The 19,520-nt window shown below is 38.6% G+C and overlaps 1 protein-coding gene across 1 annotated transcript in view; it reads left to right on the top strand.

Annotated features, from left to right (window-relative positions):
• LINGO2 (leucine rich repeat and Ig domain containing 2) overlaps window positions 1–4,173 on the top strand; it is a 362,366-nt gene extending 358,193 nt beyond the window's left edge. The window contains exon 3 of the mRNA XM_046665127.1: window positions 2,213–4,173. Within this exon, the coding sequence (XP_046521083.1) occupies window positions 2,248–4,068 (1,821 nt within the window). The 5' untranslated portion in view covers window positions 2,213–2,247 and the 3' untranslated portion in view covers window positions 4,069–4,173. The remainder of the gene's footprint in view (window positions 1–2,212) is intronic.
• Window positions 4,174–19,520: the final 15,347 nt, after the last annotated feature.

Here is a 19,520-nt window from a genome sequence, read left to right as displayed (position 1 = left end):
TTCTACTATTATTTTTTAAACGTATACAAATAGACTGTTCACTTCTTGCATGATTTCTAGTTTTATTCATAGAAAATGCTTTTCACCTCTTATTATAAAATTATTGAATTTTCTTCTAGTATATTATTTGCTTTTGAATTTTAATTCTTAATTCATTTGGAACTTATTTTATTTGAGCAAGTCAAGTAGTGTGCAGCTTTTCCCACTAAATGTCTAGCCAATCATTTATATTTTTCTAACTGAATTAAAATGCCACCTTTTGCATATACTGACTTTTCAAATATATTTCAAATATAATTCCCTACTCTTTGTTTCATTGACTATATATTTTTGTTTCAGCATTATGCTGTTTTATTATTATAGTTTTGCAACTTATGTTTAAATATCTTGTAGGGTAAGTCTGTTTTCATTACTACTATTTAATGTTTCTGATTATTCACGTATTCATAGTCTTCCAAATGAACTTCAAAATTAATTTTTCAAATCCAAAATATTATCTTTGTAATATATGTATTTACTGAGAAAGAATTAGTGTCCTTAACAATATTGGATCTATTAAAATACATAGTATATCCGTCTTTTTAGTAAGTTTCATTTTGTTTCCTCAGTGGAGCTGAATAGTTCATATTAAATTTTGTGTAGTTCTTGTTAAGTTTAGTCTAAAGAAACTGATTTTTTTTCCCAGGGATGCTGTGACTGAAATCATTCTTTATAGTAATATTTTTTTAATTTTTATATATAAAAAAATATTTTTATTTTGTAAAATGTTAACTTATTCTCTAATTTGTTCTAATAATTTTTTGGTTGATTTCCTTTGATTTTCAAGACACACATTGTAATTTGATCTACAAACGATGATAGCTTTGCCACATCTTTTCCAATAATTTTAACTCTTATGTTCCTATGCAATCGATTTTGCTAGTGCTTTCTGAGTCTTTGCCTTGTTTCTACATTTTGGGGCATTTTTCTAGTGATTCACCATTGAGTTGTATCCTAATTATTTCTTTACAGACAGAGTTGTTTAGATTTAGATAGATAGAGCTGTGCATGTAGACATATGTGTAAACTCTGTGATTAGAGAATTGTACTCTTATACTATTTGTTCTTTTATATCTCAGGAGTGAATATTGAAGTTTAGCAAATATCTTTTTATCTAAAAATATCATATTAAACTACTTAACCTTGTGTAAAATATAGTGTTTGTGGATGAGGCGTACTCCTGGGGGTCTCAGATTGAGAAACACAGCTCAACACACCTCCTGCTATTCAGTTGAGCAGTAAGGTCAATGCCTGCTTAACTATCAGCATTGAAACATACTCATTTCCGATCTCATTTGATAGCTATGTATTTTCAGTTTACAGGTTCGCTGGGTTTGAATTTGAATACGAAAGAATGAGAGTTCACTTGTTATCTAAAAACATTTTTTTCTTAAAATTTTGATTCTTCCCACTCTTCAACATTTACCCTAAAATCTTAAAGAAAGCCTTTTTATCATCATAGCCATTAGGGTACCTCGATTCTGCCTCATCTCTATGATAAACGCAAAGAATACAAGGAGATTTTGAGGAACTTTTTGTTTACCTCACAAAAGAAAACTCTTTCATAAATCAAAATTTACTGTATTCCAAAAGAGGTATACCTTCTAATTGAATTTTTTTTTTAAATAACAAATTTAAATATGAAGAAAAATGTCCCGACCTCTTGCATTGAATGTAACTTTATTTTGTCCTTTGAACCAAGGGGCCTGATGTTGACTAAGCTTCTGTTAGCTTCATTTTGAACAGAGGATGACATCCTAAACATGAGAGACACAGACACTGCTTCAAACTGAATATGTTTCCTCTTCGTCATTGACCTCTGTTTCTGTCATTTGAGTTCAAAATAGAGCCTCTGGTGAAATGTACGCTGTTTTGGCTCCCAGGCTGTGCCAGACACTGTACTTGTCTCTTTCTAGTTGTCAGACACTGAGGAAGCTGCTATCACCATGCCCATTATCTCCATTACAACCCAGAAGACTGAAGAACAGGAAGGGAAAGCAACTTATCCAAGACAATTGGCTAATAATGGCAACTCTCAGGTTTATGCCCAGATCTGTGTGCTTCCAAATCCAGGGTCCTTTCTATTGGCCTTGCTGTCTTATTCACGTCCTTTTACTTATCTGTGTCCTAACTCAACTTCTCTTCCTGCCCTCTTTTGCCCCTTCTCCTGCAGACCCGTGACCAAAGTGTAGACTAAGAAGTGGAGTCATGCTTCACACGGCCACATCATGTTGGCAGCCATTCCTGGGTCTGGCTGTGGTGTTAATCTTCATGGGATCCACCATTGGCTGCCCTGCTCGCTGCGAGTGCTCTGCCCAGAACAAATCTGTTAGCTGCCACAGAAGGCGGTTGATCGCCATCCCAGAGGGCATTCCCATTGAGACCAAAATCTTGGACCTCAGCAAGAATAGACTAAAAAGCGTCAACCCTGAAGAATTTATATCATATCCTCTGCTGGAGGAGATAGACTTGAGTGACAACATCATTGCCAATGTGGAGCCAGGAGCATTTAACAATCTCTTCAACCTGCGTTCCCTCCGCCTAAAAGGCAATCGCTTGAAGTTGGTCCCATTGGGGGTATTCACAGGGCTATCCAACCTCACCAAGCTTGACATTAGTGAGAATAAGATTGTCATTTTACTGGACTACATGTTCCAAGATCTGCATAACCTGAAGTCTCTAGAAGTGGGAGACAATGATTTGGTTTATATATCACACAGGGCCTTCAGTGGGCTGCTTAGCTTGGAGCAACTCACCCTGGAGAAATGCAACCTAACAGCAGTACCAACAGAAGCCCTCTCCCACCTCCGCAGCCTCATCAGCCTACATCTGAAACATCTCAATATCAACAATATGCCCGTGTATGCCTTTAAAAGATTGTTCCACCTGAAACACCTAGAGATTGACTATTGGCCTTTACTGGATATGATGCCTGCCAATAGCCTATATGGTCTCAACCTCACATCCCTCTCGATCACCAATACCAACCTGTCTACTGTACCCTTCCTTGCCTTTAAACACCTGGTATATCTGACCCACCTTAACCTCTCCTACAATCCCATCAGCACTATTGAAGCAGGCATGTTCTCTGACCTGATCCGCCTTCAGGAGCTTCATATAGTGGGGGCCCAGCTCCGCACCATTGAGCCTCACTCCTTCCAAGGGCTCCGCTTCCTTCGTGTGCTCAATGTGTCTCAGAACCTACTGGAAACTTTGGAAGAGAATGTCTTCTCCTCCCCTAGGACTTTGGAGGTCCTGAGCATTAATAACAACCCTCTGGCCTGTGACTGCCGTCTCCTCTGGATCCTGCAGCGGCATCCCACTCTGCAGTTCGGCGGCCAGCAGCCCATGTGTGCTGGCCCAGACACCATTCGTGAGAGGTCATTCAAGGATTTCCATAGCACTGCCCTTTCTTTTTACTTTACCTGCAAAAAACCCAAAATCCGTGACAAGAAGTTGCAGCATCTGCTAGTGGATGAAGGGCAGACGGTCCAGTTAGAATGCAGCGCTGATGGAGACCCTCAGCCTGTGATTTCCTGGGTGACACCTCGAAGGCGTTTTATCACCACCAAGTCCAATGGAAGAGCCACTGTCTTGGGCGATGGCACCTTGGAAATCCGCTTTGCCCAGGATCAAGACAGTGGGATGTATGTTTGCATTGCTAGCAACGCTGCTGGGAATGACACCTTCACAGCCTCCTTAACTGTGAAAGGATTCGCTTCAGACCGCTTCCTTTATGCGAACAGGACCCCAATGTACATGACCGACTCCAATGACACCATTTTCAATGGCACCAATGCCAATACTTTTTCCCTGGACCTTAAAACAATACTAGTGTCTACAGCCATGGGCTGTTTCACATTCCTGGGAGTGGTTTTATTTTGTTTTCTCCTCCTTTTTGTGTGGAGCCGAGGGAAAGGCAAGCACAAAAACAGCATTGACCTTGAATATGTGCCCCGAAAAAACAATGGTGCTGTTGTGGAAGGGGAGGTGGCTGGACCCAGGAGGTTCAACATGAAAATGATTTGAGGGTCTACCACTCACACTATTGTTTCTGTGTCATTGTTGGTAACCAGTAAGACAGCCTGGCACAGTAAATTCCTAGATTAAAAGGCAGCTTAGTGCAGCTGCCCCTGTGTCAAAGCAGGGTCCATGGAAGCAGGAGGACTTCTTATGGAAACTCTCCACCGAGAGGCAGGCAGGCACGTGTCAGAGCCCTTCACACAGTGGGATACTAATTGTTTGCATTGCAAATATTGGCATTCTGGGGATCTCAGTAATGACCTGAACCTTTGACTCATGCTCATGGACAGTTATTCAACATTTTCTACCACTGCAAAAACAAAAGAAAAAATAAAAAGGAAGAACCTACAATGTAGGATTTACATATTAAAAAGACACATTTGTCTAAAACATATTCTACAGAAAAATTTGTATCTATGATTATCATTTGTTAAAGCCTTGCATCATACCATATTGTTGGTTCAACACCACAGAGAAATTAATATATTCTTTACTCTTCTTTTCTTTTTTTTTTTGAAACATATATGCTGTATATGTTTTAAAGCAATATGAATGAGAGGTTATGCTTTTAGTTACTCTCCACTATAGATCCATGTGTGATTTCACCTTCCTTTACATGCAGATAACCCTGAGACTAGATCCCTGGAGTTATGGGCAGAGATGTGTTGAAAGTTGCATTTGTCCGATGTAGGATGCCGAGAAAACAGGACCCAAGGCAAAACTGCTCAACTGTGTTAACTTCTGTTACTATAAATAAAGGCATGTGCCTAGTTTTGATACAGAATGGAATATTTTTTATACTTGTAATATCACACTGGACCAGTTTACTGTAACAAAGCCCTCGGTTTCTCCAGAAGGTGGCGCACCACTAGTTATACCTGTAAAATGCAAGGTAGGTGTTAATGATGAAAACAGTCCGTTTAACCACAACTTGGTTTTACTTTCATCCGTTGCTACTAATGGGTTAATAAAAAATGGAAGAGGATGTAATCGTTACATATGCTCATAGGGTTATAGTCACCTCGTAGCCGAGATCAAGAACTCAGATGTTTAAAAGCTCTCTGGATAAGGAGTTTCTCTCAGATACCACCACAAACCAGGGCGATCCATACACACATGATGTTAATCCAACTACAGATCTGTGTAGAACGTGGTAGCCGTCTGAAGGCTGGACTGCTCCCACTCAATGGAAACACCTGGCTCCTGCCGCTCTGATGTTGTCTATTTAAATACTATCCGCACAGTGTTACCTTGAATGGGCAGCTTCGGGGTTTCTCCCTGCTTCCTTACCAAGTAGATATTGGTTTTTATTTTGAAAATTATCTTGTGCAGACAAGAGGAATCTGTCTTGTTTTTAAAGAAGTGAGGAGAAACGAGGATTAAAAAGCACTTACTGATTTTTTTTTTCTACAGAGGAAAGCTGAGATTACACCCCTATAAATATGTTAAATTGTGCTGACACATTTACTCCTCTGACCCAAGGGTATTTGCCCAATTTAGTTTGTATTAATGATTGTTACTCAAAGTTAAAACATTATAGTTTTTTAAAAGATGGCATCATGCCATTACCACCAATGATCTGGTTCAAATGAGACAAAATTCCATTTGGCCAAATTCCATTCCATTTGTTGAGTGAATGGCTTTCAAAGCATATATTCGTATGATCTGAGAAAGAATTGACTATGGAGTGTATTCATGAAGTGTAATATATTTAAGCAGCATAGGTCAGATGTGAAATTTCTACACTTTACACATTTTGAGAGGGACCGGAAAATGAGCCCGCTTTTGGAGAGCATGTAAGATGGAGCAGAAGGTCTCCTGGGTCTGTTTTTGACATATCAGATTGGGGGTTTAACTTTCCAAAAGCTGGCTTCTTTTTTCAGTATTTGAAATTTTGAGGAACTTCAGTAAAATTAAATTGAGTCTAATAAAAAAGTGACAGTTCCAGAAACTGTTTTGCCTATCAGGCAATCGCACAGTTACGCCCATTTCTCCCTTAACAAAGGGTGAAAAATGAGACAGAAAGATTGAAGAATTGCCTGTTTGAGTCATTTTTCATTTGACTTTCCTAGTGATTATCATAGATCTTTGAGAAATTCATTTCCTACTTATGGCAATTACCTTATTTATATCTAACAATACAAATCAAGATCTGCTGTAAATTTTATCACATTTCCAACTTGTGTACAAATGGAATGGGGTCTTCCAAATTTAAAAAAGAACACAAAGTGGAGAGAGACTCTTGCAAAAGTTAATAGAAAATACTTTATTTTGTAACATTGTGTGGAGGACTTCACTAATTGTCCAAGATAAACAACAACAAAAATAAGAGAGAGAGCAATTAATAAAAGGGCTTTGTGATTCTAACTGCTATTTTCTGTGAAAATAAAAATTCACCAGAAACATCTTAGTCAAATGAAAGTGGATTAAAGTTAACCCATCCATGAAAAGATTTAGTTAAAAGATTTAGTTATTATTCCATTGGAAGAGAAAGATTGCATTTCCATACTCTGATCCATGGAACAACAGGTGTTTAAAATATTAATAAGCATTCTTCCAAAAAAAGAGTCCCATAGACAAATAAGTTGGGAAAATGCTGCATTCTGTAACCACCTCTTGGAGATTCAAAATCCATATGAGCCTAATAAATCTGCTGAAAAGTCCTGTAAACAAGAATTCAGCTTAATATTATTTACCCTGAGATTTCTCTAATTTAGTTGAGCCTGAAGCACTTCTTTTTATGATGTAACTGTTAACACCTTGAAAAAGTAGACTTCCATAGAACCCAGTTTGGTCAACACTGGACTAAAGTAGTACTCTTCAGAAGTGTTTCTAAACCCAGTGTTCCTAATAAGAGTAAAATTACTATTTGAATTGGTCTCCAACAGATTGCAAAATATACACCACCTGCATAAGTGATCTGATCATAAAAATATATTGGCCAGATATCGCTAGGAGACTACTACTTTCTCCCGAAGCATCATAGTAATGGACTTACAGTTAATTGAATGGCCACTTAATTTTCTACATTCTCACTATCGGTACAGATCTTAGGTTCCTTTTTATGTCTACAAAGCTCTGATCTTGGGTTCCATTGACTGTAGTTCTGGGGCTCTCGTATTGAGTTTCACAAAGGGAATTTTCCCTTATGGCTTCAGATTACTTCTTGCTTAGATCATCCTAGACCATGGTAGAGAACAACAGCTCCGAGCAACACATGGGCCAAATTTTCCCTTTAGCAGTCATCTCTGAGTCGTCTTCTTCCCAGAGGATTTTTCTCAAAGTATCCTAAGAAGAAATGCAGTTGGTTTGGCTCAGCATTTAGTTCTGGGTTGACCAGTTCTCTGAATATGTGCATTAAGCATTTTCAGAAAAGTATTTTCTCTCTAGGTATTAAATCTCTTGAAGCAAAAATTCCCTGACTAGAGCCCTAATAGTCTGAGAGATGTGATCCAGGTCCCCAAATGTCTGATATACCTGTTATTAGAGTATGGTAACTCACCAAATGATTTGGCCTAATGTGTTCCTGGCAAGGGAGTTCTACTTTTCCAAATTCTCATATTACTCACTTTGTTTAACCTCTTTCCATTTTCATTGCACTTATAATTATGAGCCTTTCAAATATTCTCAAAGTTTGAAAATGTAAACAAGAATTGCCAAGACTTGGGCGTCCTAGTTCCTGAGGACATTTGTCAGAACTCTGGTTTTGCTCAAGTTTCTCAGAAACTTTGCTTGTCACCAACAACATCCCAGTAGCACAAAGGCATTCAGGATTTGCCCTACAATGTTGAAGGTGGATTCGTATTTCATTATTCTGTCAAATATTCTGCTCTCCTCAGTTCTCAGAGCAGCCCGGAAGTTACAGTCTGCTATGACTTTTTTTTAAAAGATTATTTAAATCTCATCTACATTGAAGCTTGACTTTTGCCATTTTCCATGACGCAAGTAGGAACAAATACATATTAGAAATTGCAAAAGAGAGGATGTGATCTCGAAGGAACATTGAGTAGAGCCCCATGTAATTTAACTTACCCTTCCAGGTCTCCCTTCATCTCTATGTCAAGACATTTGTTCTAACTTCAGGGACTGTGCTCAGAAGCTGTTCAACAACATGGAATATGTCTTGAGGCTTTCTAGGAAAGAAAAAATTCATCATTTTCAGCTTAGAAAGCTACGGCTTGACAGAAAGATACATCAAGGGTTTAAAGAAAGGTTGCAGAGAGAATCTTGGATCCATTTTAATCCTATTTCCAAAACTTAATTTTATAGTTATTATCTTCTAACTGAAGAAGTATCAAAGATTATGGTCTTCTTTAACTTTCATCTGTGTCTTTTTTATCCCTGTTCCTTATGTCCTGGTCACCTTTATAGCTCACATGAGCTATTCCAAATAGATTCTATGGCTTTTGAACCTAGTAACAAAACCTGTAAGCCAAAGCTAGTCATTCTATTCAGTCCATAGGTAAAGATTTATCATCTTTATTACTGGGATTAGGTCCTAGAAACATGCCTCATTAGACTAGTGCATCATGTACGTGGTTATTTCCATTGACTTTCCACCATTGGCTTTGGGAGCTTCATCCTTTCTGCTAAAATTCTTCATATTTTCTGATTGAGGAGCTTGGGAGTTATTCAGCCTTTGCGTGTGGAAAGCCTTAAGGAATGAAATCCTATCTCACTTGAGGATTTCAGACTTGTATGCTCTGGTGAGGGAACAGAGGGTGTTTCCTGGTAGTTTGGCAAACACTTGACATGAATCTCTCAGTTGTTCTCCCATTAATTCCTTCAAAAGCCATTCCCAAGAGAGCCTGCTCATTCTCACTCCAGGACAAGTAGGACCCCAGGGAAGGGAGAGCTTCACCACCTAGGTCCACACGCTCGAATGATGGTTGATTAGCCATGATATTTAGCAGCGTTACCTAACAAAAACTGGGTCCAGGCTTCAGCCTAGACTTGCAAGATTTAGCCAAGTAAACTATGTTCTAAGTCAACAATTAATGGCAGGTTTTCAAATCTGAAGTTGGTTTGTCTGTTTCAGGAGCAGTAAATGTAGCTGCATATTTTCTCAAAAAATGTTAGAGAATGAAAACTGCTTATTTTGTGGGAGCTTTTCAACAGATTGCCTAGGATAAAATGTTTGCATCAAAAAGAAAAAGAAAAAGACATGATTAAGGAGTTTGTAAAAGGTTTATTTTTCTAAAACAGACCTGGAGCTGATGTTCCCCTTTCAAAATATGAGAATCTCTTCAAGAAAACCTTGCATGTGCCCCAGACTGCCCTTCTGCAGCTTGCCAAGGTCCTTAATCCTCTTCTCCCTCCCCGCACCGCATCTCCCTGGAGAACATCCTCAACAGGAAGCAGGAAGAGACCCAGGACTACAGACTCCCCTGAGAGAGCCCACAGAGCGAGGAAAGCTTTGGTATTCCCTCACACTCCTGCCTCCTTTCCTGAGCCCACAATCGAAATGATCCCTCATTCTCCAGCTCTGCCTTACTCACCGATGTCACCTCCTAGCTGCTGTCATACCTCATCAATGAAGGCTCTCTCCAGGGATTAGTCTTTTTTCATTGGTACTCAGAAATTCTTGGGTAATTGTTAAACTGGAAATTGCTTTTTAAAAAAAACACCTTCCAGCCTATCTCGCATAACACTTTAAACGTTAAGACTTCCCGTTCACATAATCACAAGCTGACAGCAATCTGCAGGTTGAGTGATTCTGATTTTTTCTCTCTCTCTCTTCTGGAAGCAGGTGGGTTGATATAATACCAGCCTTAAATAGAAGCTTTATTTATAGCCTTAGCAGAATGAGAAAGGAGCTGGCTTAATCAAGAGAGTTCTGCATATTTTAAGGGAGGCTTTACCTTTAATATGCAAAATAGCCATTAGAAGACAACAAAAATGCAAATTTATAGTCTGCTAAATTGGTTAACTATATTAATTCCAATAAGCTTCAAAGATATCTTTCCATACTGAAAATGGGTCTGAGTCAAAGATTTTTTGCCTGTTTCTACAAAAAAAGGCAGAAATTTGGTTGCCATGTTAACTTTTTTCATTTTCTTGCACACTTCTTATTCGAAATTGCTTTAATATCTTCAACCTCCACTGTAATATAATCAATACACTCTACAATACCACATACTCAACAAATAATGATTAAGCAGGAGATTAATTCAGACTTGCAAAAAAAATTCTCCCAGTCTTTACAACAATGTGTGTCCAGCCACACAGTGATTCATATCCATATCTATGTGATGACAAGAGATAGGAATTGAGACATGAACAAACTTTGTTTAGAGGCTATTTAGAAGAAAACACTCTGTTTTCCTAAGGTTATAAAATCTGGTGTACCACACACACGTGGGTTGTTTGATATGCAAGTCAATTGTCTTATATCTTTTCCATATGGTATGGAATGCCCCAAATCATAATTAATTAAAAAGCTATTGTTTATATATACATATATAAATATGTGGGGTAAGGTGGTTTGTTTTTTTATGTGTTTAAAAATGTAACTTTTAAAAGTTGTTAACCTTGAGCAGAAGGTGAAAAAAAGAAATAGAATGTGTGTCTATGTTTTTCTTTAATGTCTTTTATGAAAATCTTATTCTGGGAATATCCCATGATTGGAAGCTACTAAGCAACGACCTACAAAACTTTTTTAAAATGCCTGATAACTTGTTTTTATTCAAAAAATTAGTGCTAATGACAAAAGTATCTTGATTTAGGTTTGTATCTCACTATTATTGATTTATTGTTGTGGGCATGTTCTTTTCAACATGTAAAAACAAGTTGACTTATTTTCTTAACATGTAAAATTAGTTAAGAGGATGTGTTTTCCTTACTGATGTAAAGGGCTTAAGCATCTGGCATCTCAGTTAAATCCAGTGGGGTATTCTTAAGAAAGGAAATGTAATAAAAGACAATTGGAGTCATATATCAGAAAATATTTCCTTATGGAAAGAGGTAGGTTATATGAGCCCTACGGGGAACATGAGGTTGCTTAAATATCTTTAACACTGTTATTAGATCAAATAATCTACAAATAACCTCCAGTCAGAGAAGAAGCAGGTCCAGTGGAATTTGATTCTAACTCCAGGGTGGGTGGAGACCACTCAGAGGAATCAGAAGCTAGGCTATCATGTTCTTCCAAAATTACCAAGGGCCATGGTCTGACTTGTGAAGATCTAGGTAGTATCAACCACACTATAAAGATATTCTACTTTAGTAAAGATAAATCCTGTATCACTTGCAAAATTATGTCAAACTCATTTGACTTGCTTACATGAGCAAGTAATAGATATGACTTTTGGCATGAAATATATTTGAGCAAGAACTGAAGCATTCAGCAAGGCATATATACAACAACATCTTCTATCAAGGATTCAAGACATCGTGTAAGATAGGAAGCCACAAAAATTAAAAAGAGAAAATCTTTTCTCTCATCTTCAGACAAATTGGTAACAAGAGGAGGAGAAGGTTGTCTAGTGTTAAAGAAGAAAAGAATGGAAAATGTGCAAACTGCTCTTGTGCAATCTTTCTGCTGAGAATGGAGGTGCTCTCTCCTCATTTTTGGGACCTGATGGAACGAGCTCTAGGGAGATGTGCTCAGGGAGCTGTCATTTTACGGTATCATCTTCACCCCCTGTAACTTGTTAGCTGTCTTCCAGTGAAGAGGGAATAAGTGGAGGGAGAAGCTCAAAGCTGACAGGAACGGTACCTGGAAGTCGTATTGATAAATGACAAGAAAGCCGGGGATTCACCTCCAGGCACAGCAAATACTCAAGTTCTGAGACTGCTAGCAGGAAATTCACAAAAGGCCCCTTTGCTATTCTTTAATTGCAAAATGAAGAGCTTGCCGTCACAGAGGGATTGCCTTCTCCTTGAAGATTTTCTTGTAATGCCAGAGCTGCTTGGGTAAGAGTCACACCTCTAATAGCAAGCTTTCATTTTATATTACTAAACTAGCATGACTAAAACAAAGATTTTTCATGAACACGGTTTTGAATGTGTTGGGTACATACCTCTGCCAACGAATAAATCCCAAGTTAGGTTATCCGGTAGATTCACTGATCAGGGAGAAGATGGGCCCAATACTTTGACTTGTACTTAACACAATAGGAAGAAGCTCATACAATAAAGTCAAATTTTTAAATGAAAGCTAAACATACTTTTATCTCAGCAGCCTGGCTTCTGCCTTTGTACTTAGAAAGACATTCCGGCCATGTGCTGCTTCATAAATTAGAAACTCATCATACTTTGTGTTTTTGGAGGGTTTTGGGGTTTGTTTTTTCCCCTTATTTGCCTCAGTCATGAGCATACTGCTCCAACTATCTGGCTGCTAATGTTTCTGTGTCATTTGGTATAGTCGAAATAAAAGTTACGAGTTCCGACCTACTCCCTTTAAGGCAGTTAAGTTTATGATACAACCCAATATTCTTTTCCTAATTACCTCATTGTCAGACCTAAAACCCAGGATGTGAAAATTAATGTGGAATAAGGCTAAGTTAAGAAAGAAATTGAGCAACCTTAATGGGATTCCTGAAGGGAAATTTAGCTAAGAATTCTGCCACTGATTGGTGGAAAAGCTGAAAACCCTGGCGGCTAGGGCTTGTCGCTCTGGTGCCTTTCTTCAACTCGTATAAACAACTAAATGCAAAAATTAGGACCGTCTATCAAAAAATTTGGATTGAGAAGGAAATCCCTTGGTACAGCTATGCAGGCATTGTTTCATTCCATAATACTCTCAACTGGGTAAATCAAAATGTTGGGACATGTCAAATCTCTCTAAATATTCTTCTCTCTAAATGTACAAATGCCAGATATACACACACATACATATACACATGCATACATGCATACAGACGTACATATTACTAAGAACCATCTGGAGAAAGATAAGGAAAAAGAAAAGGCAGTTGGAAAATATGTGGCTTACCTGAGGATTCTCACTCTTCTGTTTGGCCTCTAACAAGAAAAACTAAGAACAGAACACAGTCACTAAGGAGTCAGGGTCCAAGAGATGAAAAACCAAGGAGAGTCTCCACAAAAAGCAACATACTACTAAACATGTTACCTCTTTACTTGAAAGACCTAAATCTTATATATGACTGCAAAAGTTAGGTCTAAATTGAATATATTGAATAATTTTGTTCATTGTTGCATTGGGAGATAAATCTATTTGCCAGATCCCACTCTAAGACAAAGGTAACATTTGTATGAGCCTTTTCTAACTGCAGCATCACTAGTCATTTTATTCCTAAGCACAAGAAATCAAGCACGCTAGTACCATAGCACAGAGGCAATTCACTACATTTAATCTGTTCCTTTAGCCACGGGCTATTAGCTGGATATACAAAAAACTAATAGGTTACATCTATTATGTACATTCAGGGCTCTCACGAAAGTTAGATAAACACTTCTTTAAACACACACACAAATCCATACTATGGTGTCTAGAGCTTCTTTAAGCTTCACTGCGTATCAGTTCAAACATCTCACTGGGAATTAATTCACTGAACACAGAACAAATGTACCACGCAAAGAGATTACCAAGTCAGTTCCACCATCTTGATTTACATTAGAGCTTCTATTTTAGCAACACCTAGAGAATCCGCTTGCCTCTACATCAGTGATCTCAAGAGCCTTCCACGGCCCTGCATAAGAAATTTGCTGGTATTAACCCAGGGCTGGTTTCAACACATGGCTACTGTGTTCTGACCTGAGTCTTCTGGAGTGAAAAAATGGGTTCACGGAAACGGAAAGTCACTGAAAAGTGTACCCTGGCTGGTGAGTCAAGAGAAGAGTGGTTCATTGTCTTAGTTCAAGGTATCTTCAAAACAGCGACTGATAAGAACAGGAGAGCACCAGATTTTCAAGTGAATGACAATGAGAAAATAGGTAGATATACAAGGGAATCTCATCTGAAGGAAAATGGATGGTGTTTATGTATGGGGCACTGCCTCTAAAACTGATCTTCATAGCTCGGGTTCTAAATCAATAAGTACACAAATTCTATATCAAAAATCGCTTTAAATGTCTATGTATTTATATCCTTTTAAACGCTGCCAGTATAAGCTCAAATACATGCCCACAGAAAATTAAGGAATCTACTTAACTCTTTGCTTCTTATCCTTGATTAGAAACTGGAAATCAGATTTCTCCAGCTTTTGTTTTAAAATACTTAAAAAATTTAATTTTCCGTTATCCAAGCACAATCTCCTTTCATTTTTTCACTCATTCATTCAACTATTTAATCATGCAACATCTACTGAGTATCCATTATCATAGTAATTTAACAGCACATCAATAAATAAAGTTGTTATCAAATTGTGGTCCACACTTGAATCCTGCATTTCTCCACATTAACTTCTTTGGCTTCCTTGTTGATCACAACCTGTTATTCATTCTGTCATCCAAATTATGTGGTTTAGAGATGGGCCTTAGTGTCCAACTGGCCAGGCATTAATCTGGCTTTAAGGACCTACCTGCTTTAATGATTCACTCTCAGGGAGTCAGAATAGTTAAGTACTAAAAAGACAAGGATCTGGAGGAAGAGTTTCCAGGGCTCTGTCACTGGGTTCATGTTTCTTTATGGACAAGCTACTTAACATCTCTGCATCCCCATCTCTCAAAATGACCATAACACTACCTACCTCACAAGGCTGCTGTGAGGCTTACCATGAAAGCATGAGGGAATGGTATGTAGAACTGGGGGCCTATTACAAAGGTGCTACAGGATTTACAGTGGCTGGACAAAGTCATTGAGTATGAGGCCCTCTTCCCCTGGGCGTGCCAGGTCTGCCAGGATATGTCTACTCCTGTTTACAACAAGAATCTAAAATGGCATTGACCATCAGTTGGCCTGGTTTATCTTTAACATGACCTCTATACAACCTCTACAAGATTCATCGCAAACCCCCCTCTCTTTGAAAGATGCTGGCTTGGAAAAATTATTAAACTAATTTCAACAAAGGATAATAAAATGATTCACTTCCAGGTGCTGGGGGTGGGGGAACAATTATTTATTTCAATATGAAACAAGAGTTTGAATGGATATCTTCAAGGGGATGCACTTTATTGGAGAAATTTATTGCCCAGGGCTTTCTGTTGTTTTCAGTCTGACTCCCCAGCTTTCTGTACCATGGTTTTAACACACATTTCCTTTTCCCTTTTATTGGAAGGGAAGCTATAATCCTCCTCATTTCATGACGATTCTTTTCATGCAGTCTGTTTTGCTCAAAGGACAAATTTTTTTCAACAACTATTGTAATTATTTTCTTAGAGGGCCATTTTTAATTGCCATATTGTTTAGCTAAGCCCTATTGTCTTAGTGTCCTTCAAAACTGTCAGTTGCTTTAAAATACAGGGGTGGGAGGGGGGAGCTGATAAGCACATTGTTGTAATTGATTTGTATGTTTGAATTGTCTTATCAGAAAACAAGGTTATGAATTTCATCTGTTGAGACAAAAATAAAATACTTTCCTAAAAAAAATTGTATTTGGTTTTTGGATGTTCTAAAACAGCATTTATTCTTCTCTTATTTTGTTAATGTTTCATTAATAGTGTTGCATTATTCATCATATATTATAATAGAAGCTTAGCCTTCTACATTGATTGGTATAATGCAATTCTTTATTATATGTACTCGGGAAACCAAAAATAAAATTGTTCAAGATTCAGAATTGAAAGGAATCAAGAAGAGCCCATTCTGAGGGATCCGCAATTCAAGGCTGACTGTGGAATTACATAAGACAGATGAGTGTGAAGAAATAGCCCTTCCAAGGTATATGGTAGCATGACCTCTTTTTTTTTTCCCCCAGCAGAAAATGTCACTGCAAGTAATGAGAAATGACCAAGAGATGTTATTTCTGTCAGTCAGGAAACTTTAAGAAATGAGATGAAAGTAATTGAGCCTAACTTAAGGAAAAAAATTTCTGGGCCACGATTCTGCCATAGTAATTTAGAGGAATTTTACCAAAAAAAAAGTCATTGCTATCTTAGCTCAGGCTGCAATAACAAAATAACATAGACTGGGTTGGTTAAATGACGAAAAATCATTTCTCACAGTTTTGGAGGCTGGAAAGTCCAGGATCATTGAGGCCAGCATGGTTAGCGTCTGGTGAGAACTCTCTCTTTGGGTTGCAGACAGCTGCTTTCTCAATGTGTCCTCATATAGCCTTTCCCTGGTGCATACACATCGGAGATAGAGAAATCTCTTTCTCTCTCTCTTTTTAAAAGGCCCACCAAGGGGCCTTATAAAGCCACCCAGGTCCTATCAGATTATGACCCCACCCTTATGACCTCATTTAACCTTATTTTCCTCCTAAAAGCCCTATCTCCAAATAGTACCACATAGGGGATTAGAGTTTTAACATATGAATTTGGGGGATGGACACAATTCCGTCCATAGCAGTTGGTTTCTACACATTCATCAAAGTCCTACATCATCGTTATTTACCATGAGCGTGAGAGACAGTATATGATATTAGGAAAGCAAATTACAAAAGTGGATATAAACAAGTAAAGACGCAATGAAAAAGGATTTCAACAACCTGCAAAGATTCCTTTCCTTGTTTCACTTACTTTACCACTCCCTGACTCTTCAAGACTCTGGCCTAGTTGTCACTAATTTTCTGTAATGACATGACTTTTCATTCTCTCTCACCAAAGGCCTTAAAGGGCTGTGTCTTCTGATTTCTCACAACCCATCTCTGAATTTATTTCGTTTCTCAAAAAAATCTTAACTTTTTAAATTTATTTCTCTCTTGCTCAATGTCATTAATTAACTTCCTTTTGGAATACCCAGCCCTCATCTGATGCTCCTCTCAAACGCTTCAAGTTCTCTTTTGACTGTGACCTCCTCCCCACCCACTAAAGAAAGCTCTATACAGAGTCTATTTCAGGGGAAAAGTTACGTCAGTATTCTCATCATGCTTCAGAATTTACTCACATCCAGGTCAGCAGCACCATTTTCATTAGCAGACTGGTTCACCCATGTGAGCAAAGCAATGGGCTCCTTGCTTATCCTCCATAGTTATTTTTGGTGGAAAGTTAATTGGAGTGCTCTTGTCTTAGCCAGCACCACAGCATTTGCTGAGACCATTTGCTTGACCTGAAGAGTCCTGGTGAATAAAATGTGGAAACCGAAACTCTCTGTTTGAAGAAGATAACTGCCTAAATTAAAACTTGCTCAAGATGCCCACAAGTTCCCCTGTGGCTGTTCCTACTGGGTTTGCAGATAGCACAGAACCAGGGGGCCAGGCTCAGTGTGATAAGCCAACATTCGTCCAGTATACTCATGTTCTGTGAGGTTCCCAGTGAACCAAAATGCTGTGTCAGAGGCTGGGCCACAAAGACTTTGTCCCACACTGGAAAACAAAGTTCGAAAAATCCAAGAGAGGTCAGGGAAAAAGAGAGTCCTCATGTAAAACAATTTTACTTTCTCAAAGATTAGATTTGTGTTTACTAAGCTAGATTTCCTCATATGAAACACTGTCCTTTGTGTTTTGTGAGCACTACAGTGGTCAAGGCCACGGTGATTTCTGAGGCTGGAACCTGAACTTCTTAACCCCTCATATCCTATTGGTCTACATCTGACCATTAGTTAGCTAAGCTCCTCAAACATCACTCTTTCAAAGGTCCAGAACGAGACATATGACGCTAAAGCAATTAACAAGGGGCCACTGTATTTTATTTTTCCTAATTGTAAAGGTATACATAAAGTATACATACTTGCTCACTGTAGAAATTTGGGAAAATACAGAGAGGTCGGGGAAAAAAATCATTTATATTCCCATCTTTCAAAGGCAATCAGTTATTATTACAGTATAATTCCTTTTGGTCTTTTCAAAATAATAAACTAGGTCTTAAAATAGAGATTTAAATTGTTTCACTGCCACCACCATGACTCCTTCCTGTTCTTGCTCTTGTTCCTTCCCCTCCTTCTCTGCATTAGACACTCCAGGACCTCCAGTGAAGTGTCAACAAAATAACGCCAAGAACAGAAATAAGCTGTCTCCTCTCTCATTCAGGACCCCAGAAAGGGGTTCTGAGAAAATCCTCTGTAGTGATCACGATGGGAATTGTATCCCTAAAAGTTCATTTTCTTAAAAAAAAAATTGCTCCTATGCAGGTTGTCTCAGAAATTTACAGACCCAAACTAGAGGCAATAGCGCCTACCAATTACCAGGCACCTATCGCGTACCTGGAACTTTCCAAGAACAAGCTCATTAATCTCCCTGAAGCCCGAGAGGTGGGTACTATCTTTTTTTGTTTTATAGGATTGTCACCTGATTGTCTAATTCCAAAATCCATCTTCTTTCCACTCTGCCATGCTGCCCCCAACTCTGAAATGTTTGAAAGTAGAACAAAACCTTACAATCATTTCACAAGGAGGCCACTGACTCTCATTGCCATGCACGCACCATTCAGCTTCCAGAGCCCCCTTTGCTGCTGGTTGAGATTTGTTTCTTTTTGGTGTGACACCTACCTCCCCACCCCCTCACCCCACCCCCCAACATAGCATCCCTGGATCTCTTGACATAGCATCCCTGGATCTCTTATTCATTCCCCGGTATTCTTTGCAATAATATCCAGCCGGGTGAACTCTCTTATTGCTAATGTGGATCTCATGAGGGATGCTCTGCAAATGCAATTGTAATTTGATATTAATTAAAAACTAAATGACAGTACAGTGTGCCCTTTGCTTGCCTGCTTGTAAAAGCTTACTGACTGTCTTAAAGGGCAAAGGAGCATCTTTCTTCCTCTGAAGGCATCGTCTCATGATTGCGATCACAGCCACGATGGGGAAAAAGGTTCGCTCCTCATCACCTTCAGAAATCTCCTGCCCTCATGTTAATAAAACCTCTTTTCATTAGCTGGTCTGGGAAATTGATTATGTAACCCAAATACAACAGAGGCGTCTAGGTTTTTTTCTGACATATTTTTCTCGATGGGAATAGGATTTTCCTGGAATTAAAGTAAAACAGAAGGTAAACTAGAATATGCCACCCATAGGTAGAGCAAACCCTATCTGTCCTTTACAGGAAATCATCTCTGTTCTGTAGAACTTCAGTTTTTTACAGAAGGGAGGTAATTCTTGGGGTAAATGGAACAAAGAAGCATATTTGCTTAATTTGGGAGCATCGGGTATTGAGTAAGGCTGGAAACTCTGCTAACTGGGAAAGGAGAGAAGTAGACACTGCTCTCTCTTCCTAAAGGTTAGTGATACAGATGGACACCATGTGGCAACTCTGGCCCAACCGCCACAACTACCTCCCCCAGAAGGGTAAAATCTCCTTCGCAACCACCAGGAGAGTAAAGATCATTACAGCGGTGGCCTGCTGGTGGGAGGTAAAGCAATCTACGCATGCCCCTGGAAATTCGTCTCATTCGGGGATGGATAAGCAGAATGACAGAGAGTGGTTCCAACACAGAAACCTTAATATATTATTTAGGTC

Source organism: Equus quagga, chromosome 6 (genome assembly GCF_021613505.1).
Source record: "Equus quagga isolate Etosha38 chromosome 6, UCLA_HA_Equagga_1.0, whole genome shotgun sequence".
Classification (NCBI taxonomy): Eukaryota; Metazoa; Chordata; class Mammalia; order Perissodactyla; family Equidae; genus Equus; species Equus quagga.
Note: the sequence above shows the minus strand (reverse complement) of the source record. Positions and strands in the feature narration are given on the sequence as shown.